Genomic DNA, 15,515 nt, shown 5'->3' on the forward strand with positions numbered 1-15,515 from the left:
CTAGAAACTGGACTTAGGCTAAACAGATACTTCTTGTAAATTACCACGTCAAAGGAGCCAATACATCCGTAATTCCTTGAAGGAAAATATTTGAATGCCATCATTAGTCTGAAGTATATTTTACATGAGATATCAATGGTTTTCTTTTAAGAAAAATATGTCTGCAACAATACATAAAGCATGCTATAACAATATCGATTAACAGAAATAACATACGTGCTCAAAAATACTGGAGTGAAATTCTCAATAAGCTACTGAAGTTGGATAAGCTTATCCAACTTGCTATTTACTTTGCAACTGATCATGGTAAAAGTTTTCTCTGGAGAAATTTATCACCACAAACTTCTGCTTTGCTAGTTTTTTCTCACATGTGTTACAAAAGCCATAAATGCCATTCACATTTCCTGATTTTTTTTAGGTGGAGTGGATTCCTCCTTTGTGCCATTGCAATGTTTCTTGTGATATTCCCAATGTTTACTTTTCCAAAAAAGCTTCCGCCTCGACACAAGAAAAAGAAAAAGAAAAAATTTTCTGTCGAAGTTGTTAGTGATGACGATGACGTTATGAAGGAGAAATCAAACAATAACGAACAAGTGGACAAAAAAGTTTCTTCTATGGGATTTGGAAAGGATGTCAGAGGTAAAGGATACCTTTTGAATAAATAAGAGCATGCTACTTTGTATCAGTGCTACTCAAAGTGGGTGCCAGGCCAGTGCTGCCTATCAACTGTATCAGCTAAGTAACAACCAAAGTTGAGAGTAAGTGAGAAACTTAAAAAAAAATTGACAGAGTGATTTTGTGTCTTTGAATATAATAAAAATAATAATAATGAGATACTTTGTGCTTTCATTTTGTATATTTTTAAAATTTTCTAATTCATCTTCAATATATTTTGCACAAGTATCAGTATATGATAGACTGAAAAGAATATTAAGTAAATGGTCCTTCTTCACAGGCAGTTTGAGAAGCACTGATTTAGATCTTAAAGATATAGACATTTATATATGTATATGTCATTTACTGTAATTAGAGATATCTGATTTTTAAAATACTATTGCTTTATATAATGGATGGTTGGTTTCAGGGGAACATTTTCTTTTGAAAGAAAGAATAAGAGGAGTGTTTTAACAATGATGGGTAGATGGTTTATAAAATCTGTTACTATTCTTATTTTCTTATCAGTGTTTCTGATAAATTATCAACTTTTTCACCCTGTGCCTAAATCTCACATTTGTGGCCAATCCTCCAAATTAGGACACAGAACTAGTTCAATTTATTACTTTCACTTGTACAAGCTCCTCTAGTGGCATCTAGACTGGAACTTCTAGCTACTCTTGCTCCTGTTAAAAAGAAATCCTGTTTTACTAGGTGCCTAACATGAAAATGTCTTGTTAAAAATGATTCAGTTAGTGTTGACAATGCAATCATGTTCAATCAGAATATTTAAAATTAATTCAAATTTATTTTGCACATAATTGCTTTCCTTTAGAGTATCTAATAACTCTATTAGGAAATGACAGTCAACTAAATATTGAATCTGATTTTCAAAAGGATAAATTAAGTCACTAAGAATCATTTCACTGTTGCTTTGTATTACATTTGTATTACAAAGCTTAAGTTCATTATTAACGTCTTGATGCAATGGATCTAAAGATCTCTTGCAAAGGTTTCTTTTTGAGTTAACTCAGTTTGATTCCCAGATCCTCTTTTCCCTTGCCTTGTTTCCTAGAACAGGGCTTCTTTTGGTCTGCAGGGGAAATTTTCAGGGAATCTCCCACTTCTCTTCCTTTGACTCCTGTGATTAGTCCAATAATAAACTGACATGAGAGAGATTAGCAAGAGACTAATTTAATTTCATGTAGATAGAGGTCCATAGGATATGGAACTTAGTGAGTTACCAAGACAGCCAGTTTTTATAGCATTTAGACAAAGAAGCAATAAATCTGTGACAAACATGAGACAAAGAAATTCTTGAATTTTTTTGTTTGGACAATGAATTTAGTGAGGTAAGCAGAGCTTGTTTATATAGCTTCGTATTCCTGACTCTGATGATAAGGTGTCTCTCTATCTCTGTGTGGGGACAGTTCCTTTCACATAAAGATTTATTTCCTGCCTTCAGGGAGACAGAGAGTAGGAGGGTCAGAGAAGATTTATGCTTTTAAGAAAAGGGGAAGTTTGGGGCTACATTCAATCCCTGTTTTTTTTGTTTGTTTTTTTTTTTTGTAATTCAAAATAATCAATATGCTATTTTCACATATCTTGGGGCAGCCTGATCTGGGACCCAGCAGGCTTTTATTTCATATTTGAAATTTGCTTACCAATATCAGCTTCTTTGTAAAGGAGCTGAAAAGATAGCAATCTGTATTTCCTTAAAAGAGAATGCTGTCGGACATGCAGAGTGGTGGTCTTTTGGAAAGTACTGTTGCAGACAAAGCTCGAAGAAAATATATGATGCTTTCCACTCCCCACCTCCACATTTTAATGATAGACATTGGGAAAATCTGACTCAGTGTTTCCAGGTTCATGTTATAAATTATGCAGGAATCAGACTGTTTTAAAACACCACAAAAGGCAAAGCAGAAATTTTAGGGTGTCTGCATCACCTTCCCATAAAGCGATTAGCATTGATTGCATCAAGATCTTACCAATAAAAATAAACACTTAAAATATTTAAGTGAATCAATTTTCCTGAGGCTTAAGGTTCAGCATTTTAAAGTCTTCTAAATTTAGCTGGGTATCTTCCTGAATAGAAAACTTTTGGTGACAATTAACCATAAGAAAAATTTTATTTTTGCGTTCACTTTCAATTTAATGGCTTAGCATATTATATAAAATTTATTAAATAAAATGCAAACGACTTTTTTCCTGCTAGACATTTGCTTATATTAGTGTATAATATTTTTTATAGCCCTAGCTAAATAAAACCAATATATCTGGTGTGATGAAGTGATTTAAAGATGCCATTGAAAGACAATTTTGTTTTCTAAATGATTATATTATCATTTAATTTGTTGTTCACTCTATGAAAGTGTTGTACTCCATGCTGTAGCATGTATGAAAATAAGTGAGACACAGTTTTCCTTCCTTGAGCTTACAGTCCACAGAGGAAATCAGAACGTGTGTGGATGGAAAGACCATAAATGAAGAGAGACAAAGTGGTGTGAGGTTCAAATGCAGACAGGGCAGCACTGAGTTGAGGTCTTAGGGAAGGTTTTTATGGAAGGGGGATTTGAGAAGGACCTTGAAAATCTTGAAGCATTGGTTAGCTGGAGGTGGGTGGTGGGTGTAGATGTGGTTGAGAATGCTGAGTGAGTGCACTGTGGTTGTGTCTTGGATACACATGAAGAGGCCTAGGAACTAAGATTGAAAAAGTAAGGGAAGACCACAGAGAGCCTCAGGTAAACTTTTCCTGAAATTTTCCCTAATGGATAGTGGCAAGGTAGAGCTGACATTTGGAAGCACTCTAGTGGGTGGACTGGAGAGAGAAGGAAGTGGAATAGAAAAAAAAAGGTGTGTGTGGTGGGGGGAGTTGTCTATGTATAGTGTTTTGAACAGAGTACTATGCTACTCTTCTGTTCAAAGTTTCTATGCTTTCCCATTTAGTCACAGAGAAGTCCCCTTTCTATTTGACCTAGCAGAGCTATGACTTAGCTCCTGATTACCTCTTTGACACCACCTCCTTCTTGGAGTTCCACTTGTTTATTCTTCCCAGTGGGCTCATCATTGGACTTCAGATGTGACAGTCATGCCCTCACCTCAGGGCCTTTGCAACTTCCCTCCCTGATTCAGGAATTCTGGGGTATGATCTGATAATTTGCATTTTAACAAGTTCCCTAGTGATACTGATACTGGTGGTCCAGGGACCACACTGAGAGAACCAGTGCTCTCGAACATAGTTGGAAAAAGCTTTGTTTTTCATAAAGAAGTTAGAAGATCTCTGTGTTTCACTAATGATGATTAAACAACATATTTGGTGACCGAGAAACTCAGAGTCAAATCTGAAATCCAGGAGGGATGTTACAGACATATTTAATTCTTTTACAGGGAAAAATGGGGGTTCTGTTCTATTATGTTTTCTTTATTTCTCATTCATTTTTTGTTTCCTTTTCCCTTTATTATTTTTTTTTTGCAAAGTGTGTGTGTGTGTGTGTGTGTGTGTGTGTTAAGTCAAACCTTTATATGGGACTGATAAACTTATGAGGTAAAAAGTAGATGGTAATAGCCCTGGCAAAGAATTCCTGAAAAATAAAACTCTTTCTACTCAGGGCAAATTAACAGTGGGGTTACTCATCAGAGGAGTATTTGCTTAGAAAGATATATAAAAATACTCATTAGCGTCAGGTTTAAACAAGCAGGATGGTACTGTGGCCAGTAACCACTAATGATGTGTTTTGGGTCCTAACAGCTGTCATTTCTGTCCACTGTGAGTAGTGAGTGTCTAGGAGCCCCGTGTGCTGGCCTAAAAGTGACCGGCATGCCCGGGTCAGCAGGCTATTCTACTCCTTTACTGGCAAGTCCCTATGCCTTTGCCAATGTTGTTATGGAGGGGAGGGAGAAATTGCAATACTTTCATGGGACTTGTATTGGGGCAACCAGGGGACCATTTATGTCAAAGAAAGTGAACAGGAAATAGGGGCACTTGAGTCCAGTGTTAGCTGAATTTCTTATAAAGAACAGCTTTAGTTTTGCTTTCAGAGAAAGATGCCATTAAAAATGGTTTGATGCTCTTGGAAAACAGATTTTGAAAAGCTTTATCTCCTGCATGCCCATGAAATACACAAACAGGTCCAAGACTTACAGACATGAATGGAGTTATTGACATTTTCAATGCATGGTGCCGCGCTCTTCCACCCATCTTTTGATACACCAGGTAGTTGAAAAGTATACAGATAATAAAAGCTAAAAAATTAAAGGAAAATGACAAATTGAGCCCTTTCTCTAAGTACTAAGGGACTCACAGAGTGCCAGGGAGAGATGTTAAAGGAACCTATTTTATAATATGTACCCGAAGGTTTTTTTTTTTTTTTTGACAATTATTTCAGACCTTTACTAACAGATGCCTGCAATTTGTTCACTCTTTTGAAAAAATCAAGTTGTGGGGCCTCCCCGGTGGCGCAGCGGTTGAGCGCTGGGTTGCGAAGCTGCCCGCGGCCTCTGCAGCGCCGGTTCGATCCCCGGCTGCTCCCCGGCCACCGGAGGAGGGTCCCACATGGCGCGCAGACCTCTCCTGCCGCCCGCTGCTCCCCTCAGCAGTGTACTTCGGTCCTTCTGCCTGCTCTGCTCCCCGCTCTGGCTCTGGTGAAGTCTCCCACCCTCCCGCGCTTCTGACTGTACCCAGTGCATGTATAAACAAAAAAACAAACAAACAAACAAACAAATAAATAAATAAAAGCATGCCTCTATTAAAAAAAAAAATCAAGTTGTAAACTTTTATTGCAAATTAAAAATGAGGCACTTGAAAAACTCAGTTTGACTAGATACAAAATAATTTTAAAAATTTTAAAAGTGTACTGAGAAAAAACAGTCTTTTTAAAAAGAAAACCACATTTGTCATTACAAAAAAGAGACAGCTTTAGGTAAAAATAATAAAAACCCCATGATGCATAGATAATGCAGATAGTTCTGGTTATCTGGCCAACCCGCAAAAATAAAGGGCTTTATTTTAATAAAGCGTTTTATAAATAAAGGGTTTTATTTATGGATGTTAACTGAGTGATGACATGGAAGAACATTGTTATTGAAAAAAGAATATGTTGCTTACATTTTCCAAGACAAGAAAGAGACTCCAAGCTACTCAGGGCCACACAGGAAGCACCAGTTTTGAACAGGACACTGAAATAGAAGTCAGGGGAACCCAGGTCAGAGCCTTAAGGGTTTCCGCAGGGAAGCCAGGGCAGAGTAAGCAGTTTCTTGACTTTAAATGATCCTAGCAGGCTCTGGGTGGAGGGTGGTTGATGCAGCCAGGGAGGTTGCCTAAGATCATTAAATCTGGAGATACCTAGTTGGTGTGTGAGAGTTAGAGGAGGTCCTTGGGGCTGTAGATGTAGATCGATCGGTTTGCTTATTAAAGCTGTGCTCCCAGATGAGTCCTTGCTATCTCCAAGAACTCATTGTCCAGTCTCTCTCTGGCCAGCAAGCTTTTTAAGATATAAAAACAAATTGTATGGGGAATATAAAAATAAAATTTATTATTTAAAAAAAAAGATATAAAAACATAATGAAATATTGAAAATAAAAAATGTCTTGGGTGACATAACTACATTTCAGTCAATGACAGACTACATATATGACTGTGGTCCCTCTGTAATGGAGGCAGAAGTAGGCTGTGACACCTAGATTTGTGTAAGTACACTCTATGATGTTTGCATAGAGATGAAATCATCTAACTACTCATTTCTCAGAACATGTCCCTGTTGTTAAACTACACATGACTGCAATATAAAAGCTTTGTGGCATAGTCAGAACGTGCTCTCAACTCGGCTGATTCAACTATAGCTGTCAGATGTCCCCTTCACCTTTTCCCCCCACTACCTTAGCTCTCCCCCTGGGCCTTTCCGGAGACTTCCAGGCTTGAAGTTAGGGCCCTGCCCATATGCTTTGTATTTTAGAGTGGATCAGGTTATTTTTTAACTTAATAAAAATCCCAATCTTTTTCTTTTTTAAAGATTTATTTATATATGCATACAAGAACTGGGGTACAGGTCAGAGGTGTGGTGGGTGAGAGGATTCACCAGAGAGAGTGGGAAGCAGATCTACTGAAATACACTGCTGAGGGGAGCAGCAGGCGAGGCAGGAGAAGTCTGCTATGCCATGTGGGTAGCTCCCTGGCCAGAGATCAAACTTGCACTGCAGTGGCTGCCAATAGCTTGGTAGCATTGTCTTTAACCCCTGTGCCACCAGGGAGGCCCCCTCAAATCCCAATCTTTTATATAATAATGACACCCCCCCACACACACATGCACACATTCTTATTCTTTCCATTTTTACTCCTTGTCAACGCCCGAACAAGGCAATACCTATGCCTTGGTTGACTTTAGACCATTTGATACTTTCCTCAAATTTTACTTTTATTTAAGAAGCTGGCATTATCTAAGGCTTTTAGGAAAGGACTAGACTGGTTTCCAAATATCATTTATTGAAATAGATGGCTGGCAAAATATCTAGCTGGAGAAAATTTCTCTTTCCTTTTCTCTTTCACAAATATCTTCAATGAGCAATTGCAAGAAGATGAAAAGTCAGGACACATATATGAAAAGTTCAAGTCCTTGCCTTTAAAGGGAGCAGAAAAGAAGACAGACATAATAAAATAAATAAAAAGGTTAAGTCTTTTTATGCCTTATTTTTATTTTATATATGTTTTTATATCATTTTTCATTTTTTGCACAATATATGCATTTTCATTTTGGTGATAGTCCCCATACAGTTCCCACCCCTTTTATTTTGACCTTAATCCCTCCTATCCACCTGCCACAGTAGTGTGTCTCTGGTTTATAGTTGCTTGTTGATTTTGATTTTTACTTTATTATAATTAGTCTTTTTCCTGGTCCCTTATTTAGGTTTTCTAAATTCCTGCTATGAGTGAGACCATCTGGTATTTTTCTTTTTCTTTCTGGCTTATTTTGCTGAGCATGATCCCTTCCAGCTCCATCCATATTGCTGCAAACTGCATGAGTTTATCTTTTTTTGATTGCTGAGTAATATTCCACTGTGTATATGCACCACATCTTCTTGATCCAGTCATCTATTTTTGGGCATTTGGGTTGTTTCCATAGCTTAGCTACTGTAAGTAGTGCTGCTATAAACATAGGGGTGCAGGTGCAAAAGGTTAAGTCTTTAAATGGAGTTATGTACAAAAGGAGGAAAGCCTGAAGGATGAAGAAGGAGGAATTTCTAAGTCAGATGCTGGAGCCAGGGAAGACTTCCCTTGAGTGATGACAGCTTTTAAAATCTTTTTAAAATTTGATATTTTTCCAGATTGTAAAAGCAACATATGTTCATGGTAGAAAATTCAGAAAGCATGTAAACATATAAAGAATAAAATAAACATGAATTTCAACCATTTTCCTAAAAATAAATGCCTAATTTTTAATAATAAGGAAGTTTATTTTAATACTAGTGGCTGCACACCATAGTGAATGTCCTAAATGCCATTTTATTATTTGCTTTAACATAGTTAATTTTTTTTTTTTTTTTTGTGGGACTCTTGTCGGCGGCCAGGGAACGAACCGGCGCTGCAGAGGATGCGGGCAGCCTCGCAGCCCAGCGCTCAACTGCTGCGCCACCAGGGGAGGCCCTATTTGCTTTAACATAGTTAATTTTATGTTACGCAAATTTTACCTTAATAATTTATTTTTAAGAAGCTATTTAAAATTTCTACTTGAATTTAAACAAAATGGGCTAGTAAACTTCAGATAATTTTTTTTCAAAAGAGATATTATGTCCAAAATATCTGTCAGAAAAATTTTGAAAATTATTAACAGGAGTCAGTATTTTATGTATTATTTAATCTTTATAACTCATGCTTGGATATGAATGTAATTTTCTAAGTAGTCAGTGACTTGACAGTCATAATAATTCAGCTATTATAAAAAATAATAGACAACCACCACTCTTCATTCTATTTTCAGTTTAAATTAAAAAAAGAGGTCCAAAGAACAAAATTGATAGCTTAGGTCTACTTTCAGAAAAAAAGTCAACAGAAAAACTGATGTGGAAGCAGAATGTCAGCAGGTAAAAACAAACACACAAACAACACCTTACGGGGAAAGGAATTTTCTGGCACCTAGGGAAAAAAAATCAGAAAACAAATGAAATTTTAAAAATATGTTAAGACAAATTAACATGTGAAAATTATTATTCATAATTATGACTTTGAATTGTGAAGAAAATGTCAAATTATGCTATGGAATCCCTTGTATTACCAGTTAATACATCAAAAATATTTAAAGCTCTGTTGATTAAAGATTCACTCACCCTATTATCCTACAAAATGCCTCTTTTCCAGATATGCTGGATAAATGAAATATATATATGTCCTTCTTCTGTCAGATTTTAACTTTTCATGGGATATTTAGTTTATAATCCTGTCCAAATTCCTTAAGCATTCTTTAACTTCAATGAGTAATACTTTAAAAAGGTCATCTATTTGGTCCTTTACATTTTTCTGTGTTTTTGGTAAGTCCACCACAATGTGGACCACCCTTGATCTTATGACTTATGCTTTCATAAGACCTAACTCACTTCCCAGGAGGAAATTCGGCATCTTTGGAATGGACTTAATTTTTTCACAAGTAAATGGATATAGTTGTAGTCCAAAGCATTGCTGCAATGTAATAAAGAATGTCAGTAAATAAATGCATTCCAAGCATGTCTTTTGAACTGAAGATATGAGGCTATATGAAGGTCCTGCCTTACAGCATTTACCACTTTCTTGAAAAAACAAAAACCAACAGCAGATAGGTAAACATGTGCAGCTACAGAAGAAAAATGAGCAGTGATTTGGGCAATGTGCCTGGGACCACAGGAAGAGCATCTGGGGCATGACAGCTTCCCACGGGTGGAGTCCTAATCCTGAGACTGGATAGAGGAGCTTGCCATTTGCCTAGCAGACTCTGCAGATGACAATAAGTAGAACCGATCAGACAGACCATGGCCTCATAGGGAGATCAGGGTGGGCAATCACAGGGCTTCAGACTGGAAGGACTGACACAGCCCTGTCTTATGGGGCCTTGTAACTGAGGTCAAGTTTACATTAGCTGGACCTCTTCTTTTGCTTGTTCAGTACCCTTTTTGACACATTTTATTCAAATATCATTTTGTGAAATGTAAAAAATGTTTCAGTAGGGCAAGACAGCAAAAAAGGCATGATATAGGTGCTTTTAGGTCATAAAGGACAGAAGCAAATTTAAGCCACCTGAGATGTTGGGTTTATGAAGTCAAGATCCCAGGGAGAGGGGAAGCCTGGCCTCCAGTGGGGTGTTGCTTCAGATCCCTCTGCATATTCAACCGCATATAAACTGTTCTCACTCAGGTCTTCAAACTCAGTGCCTAGTGCACCCTCTGATGTCCCTGGTGCAAATAATAAGGGACAGCAAGTGAATCTGTTCATGGTCTGTTTTCCCCTGGAGTGCCCCAGGCCTCTCATTTTTCATAGCTTTTGGGTGGCCTTCCTGGAGTACCTTTGCCAGCCTCCTTGCCTGACCCAGCCAGCTGATTTTGGGAAGTCAGGTAAAAACCCTGCAGCTGCTGAAGAGGGGGTCTTTCAGAGTGGCATATCCTCATAAAATCGTCTTCAGAAAGGAATACATTTCTCACCAAAGTGAATGTAGTTCTTCGTAAATATTCCTTTACTTATACATGATTCCTTTACTCTTTTATTTGTAATTTATAACTCCAGTGAGTTCCTTCTTCTGCCCCCTTGAAAAGATGATTGCATCTTTCAGGTCTTTGCTCTTCTAAACAAAGACCTTATGCTCAATAGATACTTGAAGTTGTAGATTTGTTTTATGAATGAGTATAAAGCATTCCATGTGTTAGAGAATGGTTTCCCTAAGGTCAAAAAATTAAAAACATATCAATGCTTGTCTCCTATTATGCTGTGAGCTATGGGGCTTTAGAGAACAATAAATTACAATCTCTGCTCTCCCTGACTCTGATTCAGTCTCTTATAAGCCCTGTTCCTTATCGGCTTTCACAAGAATCCATCCATACAATGAATTTCAGATTTTCTGATATTTTGGTAAAAGGGAGGGATTGTGACAATTTTTTTTTTACTACTTAATGCACAAAAATGTTGTCAGTGGACTACAACTGAATACCTGATCCAGGTGCACATTATGCCTGGGGAGAGTTATCTACACTGCTAGTGAGGTCATGCGGGAGGGAGCAAAATAATAATGAAAATAATGTGGATTATTATCATTATATCCATATCAGTGATAGTAATAATTCTTTAAAAAGTGAGTTCTGTGTGGGGAGGGGGAAGTGTTTGAATAATTTGAAAAATAAAAAAGTGATTTCTAAATATAGTCTGCTTTATGTCTCTTGAATTTTAGTGCTTTGTATTGAATTTTGTTCCTACCCTACTGTAGGATATTAAACATTTCCTAAATCTCATAGGCATTTCTGGTTTTATTGTCAGCTTGCCCTTATAATTGAATTTGTAAGATTTCTTAGCATTAAATGATAAATGATAATCACTATCATTATTACATCTCTCCTTCATCATGCGTTTTACCCCATTTTTTGTTTTATAATGGCACAATTATAAATGACACTAAGGAATTTATCTACAATATATTCTGCAGCATGAAAATTAGATGTTTGGCTGAAAATTTATGGACTTAGCAATCTCTTTGCTAATTTAAATATTTACACCTTATGTTTTTGAAATAATTTTGACTGGACATAAAAGCCACAGAAATTACGCACAGTGTGTTTGCGTATACTACAGCTTATTCCTCAATTACTAATGTTTTTGACCCAGCTGAGATGTCCCAGGCTTGATGCTTAATGGCCTATGCTAGTTCAGTGTGTTTCTTCCACATACACGGACACTCCCCTACTTGACCCCAGGACAGATATTAAAATCAGGAAATGAACATTGACTCAGTACTACCAGTCAGACTACAGACCCCATTCAAATTTTGCCAGTTATCCCAACAATGGCCTTTATATTTAAGATCCAATCCGGTATCATATTTTGTATTTAGTTGTCATGTCTTTTGCCTTCTTTAATTTGCATCAGTTCCTCATCTTTTCTTGTCTTATATGACCTTGATCTTTTAAAAAAGTCAAGCTAGTAACATTCTAGAATATGCCTCAATTTGGGTTTGGTGATATAGCCTCCTGATTTATGCACTATTGTGGGCATGTCACTGACATGATGCCATGTTCAGTGCATTGTAATGGAAGCCACACTATGTTAACTTGCCCTGTTACCAGCTAGGTGCACACAGGAACTCACTTTTTTTTTGTGCCACTTTGTGCATGTCTTTAAGTGATGATGTGCTGCTAGTATTAATTTTAAAGTTAGATGGGGACAAAATGGGGCCTGATGGTCCATGTCAAGGAATAAGAATGCTTCGGTGGCTGGTGTCGTGAGGTGACATACCTCTGAGGAGATGTGAAGCTATTCCCTTAAATCATACAATGTTGAAAACTAATTTTACCTCAATAAAAATATTATAATTTTGAGGTTACAAATACATTTTAGCAAGTGGTGAATTTGCAAATATTGACTCTGTGGATGATGAGAATCAACTATATCTTGTTCTTATTATGCTTTTACTTACTACATTTAACATCCATTAAGCTTAAATTGTCCTAGATTTGGTTACTGAGAATCATTCAGGCTGTCTTTTGTGTCCTGATATGTCCCACCTTTCTTTGAGCACTTTATTACTTTTTTGCTCAGCAACTTTTTTCTAGGTTTGTCTTGATATGCATTTATGATCTGCTTCAGCTTTGAAGTCAGACATTTTTCCAAGGGGTTCTGGTTCCTTTTAGTGGAAAATGGCATTTAGAAAACAAGAACCATAGCAAATGGGCTTTTACTACCAGGGTGTCATATACATCTTAGTTATTTGCCTATCATTGTATCTTTACTACCAGGGTGTCATATAACATCTTAGTTATTTGCCTATCATTGTATCTTCCTCCCTCCCTTCCTTCCTAACTACCTACTGGGATCATAAATGCATTATCAATATTTCCAGTTCTAACATATCTAATTATTCCTTTCTCATACTTGTAATTTCCTTCTCTGGTGGTTAAAAACACAATTTCCCATTATTCTCCATATAGTAACATATTTGTTGATTCCCATTCATAAACAATGCTCCAGTCCCACCTACCAAAGACAACCCTAGATCCCTGGCCCCTCATTTCTGCAAGGCACATAGGCTGAAAGTTCATCTCCAGCAAAGGGAAAAGAAGAAGGTGAAAGAAAAAGAATGATGCTATCTTAAAGTTGTTCAAAGTATGAATTTTTGCTAAATTCTTCTTAAAAAGCAGGCTTATTTTTGAATGAAAGAAAAGAGAACCATTGCATATATCTTTAGTTGCTTTTGAAATTAGAACGCTATTCTACTGTAATAAGTAGGTATATAAAAAAAGCAGTTTTTTATAACTAGTGTCTTTTAGATATATATATATATGAATTGAATGAAATCACATTATTAACATGCAAATATATAAAAGTATATATGTGGGAATCCCCTTTTATTAATCTTTTCCAATCTTACATTTACAGAATTTCTGGATGTTATGTATATGGAGAACTGCACATTTGATCATACATAAATAGGTATATAAAGTAGGTACATAAAAAAAGCAGTTTTTTATAACTAGTGTCTTTTACACTATGTAATATGTGTGTCATCTTCTTAGATTAAAATTTTTATTTTATATTTTCCCCAGTTTTATTTAAAGTTTTTTTTTAAATTATTATTTAAGTAACATTGGTGCACAACACTGTTTATGATTTAGGGAAACAGGTTCGCACCTTCTCAAATGTATGTCACCACACCACACCCACCATCAAAGCACCCTTGTCCCTTTACCATAGACCATTGGGTACCTCTCTACTTTGTTCTCAGCCTCCCCTTCTAGTAGCCCCAATAGTATAGTCATATTTCTAGTTTAGCCTCAGTTGTGCACTCATATTTTATCTCTCTTTTTAAAAAAGTATTTATTTATTTATGCACACAAGAACAGGGTTACAGGCCAGAGGTGTGGGCAGTGAGAGGATTCACCAGAGTGGGAAACAGAACAGGCAGATTTACTGAAATACACTGCTGAGGGGAGCAGCAGGTGAGACAGGAGAGGTCTGCCTCGCCATGTAGGTTGCTCCCTGGCTGGCCTCGGATCGAACTCGTGCTGCAGTGGCTGTGGTTAGCTTCATAGGTTGCATATTAACTCTTTGTGCCACCAGGGAGGCCCCATATTTTATCTCTTCATTTCTTTTGTTTCTCAACATTCCACAATATGAGTGAAGCATCAGGTATTTGTCTTTCTCCATCTGATTTATTTCACTTAGCATATACTCTCCCATTCAATCCATGTTATCTCAAATGGCAAGATTTCATCATTTTTATAGCAATGAACAGAAAATAGAAATTGAAGCTTTAAATAAGAAATCCCCCAATGTTTTCAATTTAACACATTGATTTTTAATATGCCAGCTAAACTTACTTTGATCATAAATGTTGAATGGAAATCTTAATGTTCTAACTTTAAAATTTTGGATATAACATTTTGATTTACAGTGTTTACAAGAGAATATTGGGTAATTTTATGAAGCATTTTGATGATGTATATTTTTCTGGTGTGTTAGTCCATGTTAAAAATATAGTGTGCATCTTAATTCTTCTTTTAAAAAGTTCATTTAAACTTAAGGTTATTAAATTAAGATGTAAAACATTAAAATTAATTTACATTTTAAAATTATAACAGGATATAGTCTTGATTTCCTAATTTTTAAATTCTGGTGAATAGGCTGTGAATTACAGCTAAAATAACAATTGCTGCTAAACTGCTGTGAAATAATTTTATTATGCTGTAACATAAAGAGATAACTGTTCTGGTAGATGAGATTACTGTATGTGTCAAAGAAGAGTGCAATTTATTCTTCCTGTGAAGATTCGTAAAGATTATATGAATTGAGTGAAATCACATTATAAACATGCAAATATATAAAAGTATATATGTGGGAATCCCCTTTTATTAATCCTTCCCAATCTTACATTCATAGAATTTCTGGATGTTATGTATATGGAGAACTGCACATTTGATCATATGTAAATAGCTTGCTTTGTTTGATTTTTACATAAACACGTAAAAATACAAACACATGTATGTATTTATTTCTGCAGCAGCTTGATTTATTCATTAATAAAAGTACTCTTTGGTGTTCCTTTTATGCTGCTACATAGCATAATTATGCTGCTACTGAGCATAATTCCTTCATTTTAACAACTGCAGAGTATTTCATTATATACCATAATTTACTTAAATTCATCCCTCCCATTTTTTGCAATTATAACCAATATTACAATGAAAACATTTGCACATACATCTTGATGCATATATGTGGCAAGTGTGAAAATAATGCCTGATTCCAGAACAAAATTTTCTCTTATTTGAGAGGCAGCTGTGCATGTAGAGAACCCCCACATCAAGTTTTCCTTCTCTTTTGGAGATCATTTCTCTTTGTTCCCCAATCCAAACTACCTGGGAGTGTTTGATCTGGTGGCCTGCCCCTTATGCTCTTTTAGCTATAATATTTCCTGTTTTATAATGAGGCTGGAAGATCAGAGCCTGACATCATTACAAGTTCTGTTGTGGGTGTCTGGGGGGCCAGAGAGATGGCATCTCAGAAGTACATTTTCTCAGGGACATGTTAGTTCAGTGAAGTAGAAACTGTAATTTTAGTACTGTGTTGTAGGTACTTCATGCTATTAGTAGAATTTGAGATCTTGTTGAAGAAGAATGTTGCTTTAATCAATAAAAAGTGC

The 15,515-nt window shown here is 36.2% G+C and overlaps 1 protein-coding gene across 3 annotated transcripts in view; it reads left to right on the forward strand.

The window, feature by feature from the left end:
* SLCO5A1 (solute carrier organic anion transporter family member 5A1) overlaps positions 1-15,515 on the forward strand; it is a gene marked incomplete at both ends in the record, with an annotated part of 134,313 nt that overhangs the window by 60,764 nt on the left and 58,034 nt on the right. For all 3 annotated transcript variants that reach the window (XM_084229372.1, XM_084229373.1, XM_084229374.1), the window contains one exon: positions 419-639. In XM_084229372.1, the coding sequence (XP_084085498.1) occupies positions 419-639 (221 nt within the window). The remainder of the gene's footprint in view (positions 1-418; positions 640-15,515) is intronic.

The sequence above is a fragment of the Talpa europaea genome (assembly GCF_964194135.1).
Source record: "Talpa europaea genome assembly, chromosome: 3".
NCBI classification, from domain to species: domain Eukaryota; kingdom Metazoa; phylum Chordata; class Mammalia; order Eulipotyphla; family Talpidae; genus Talpa; species Talpa europaea.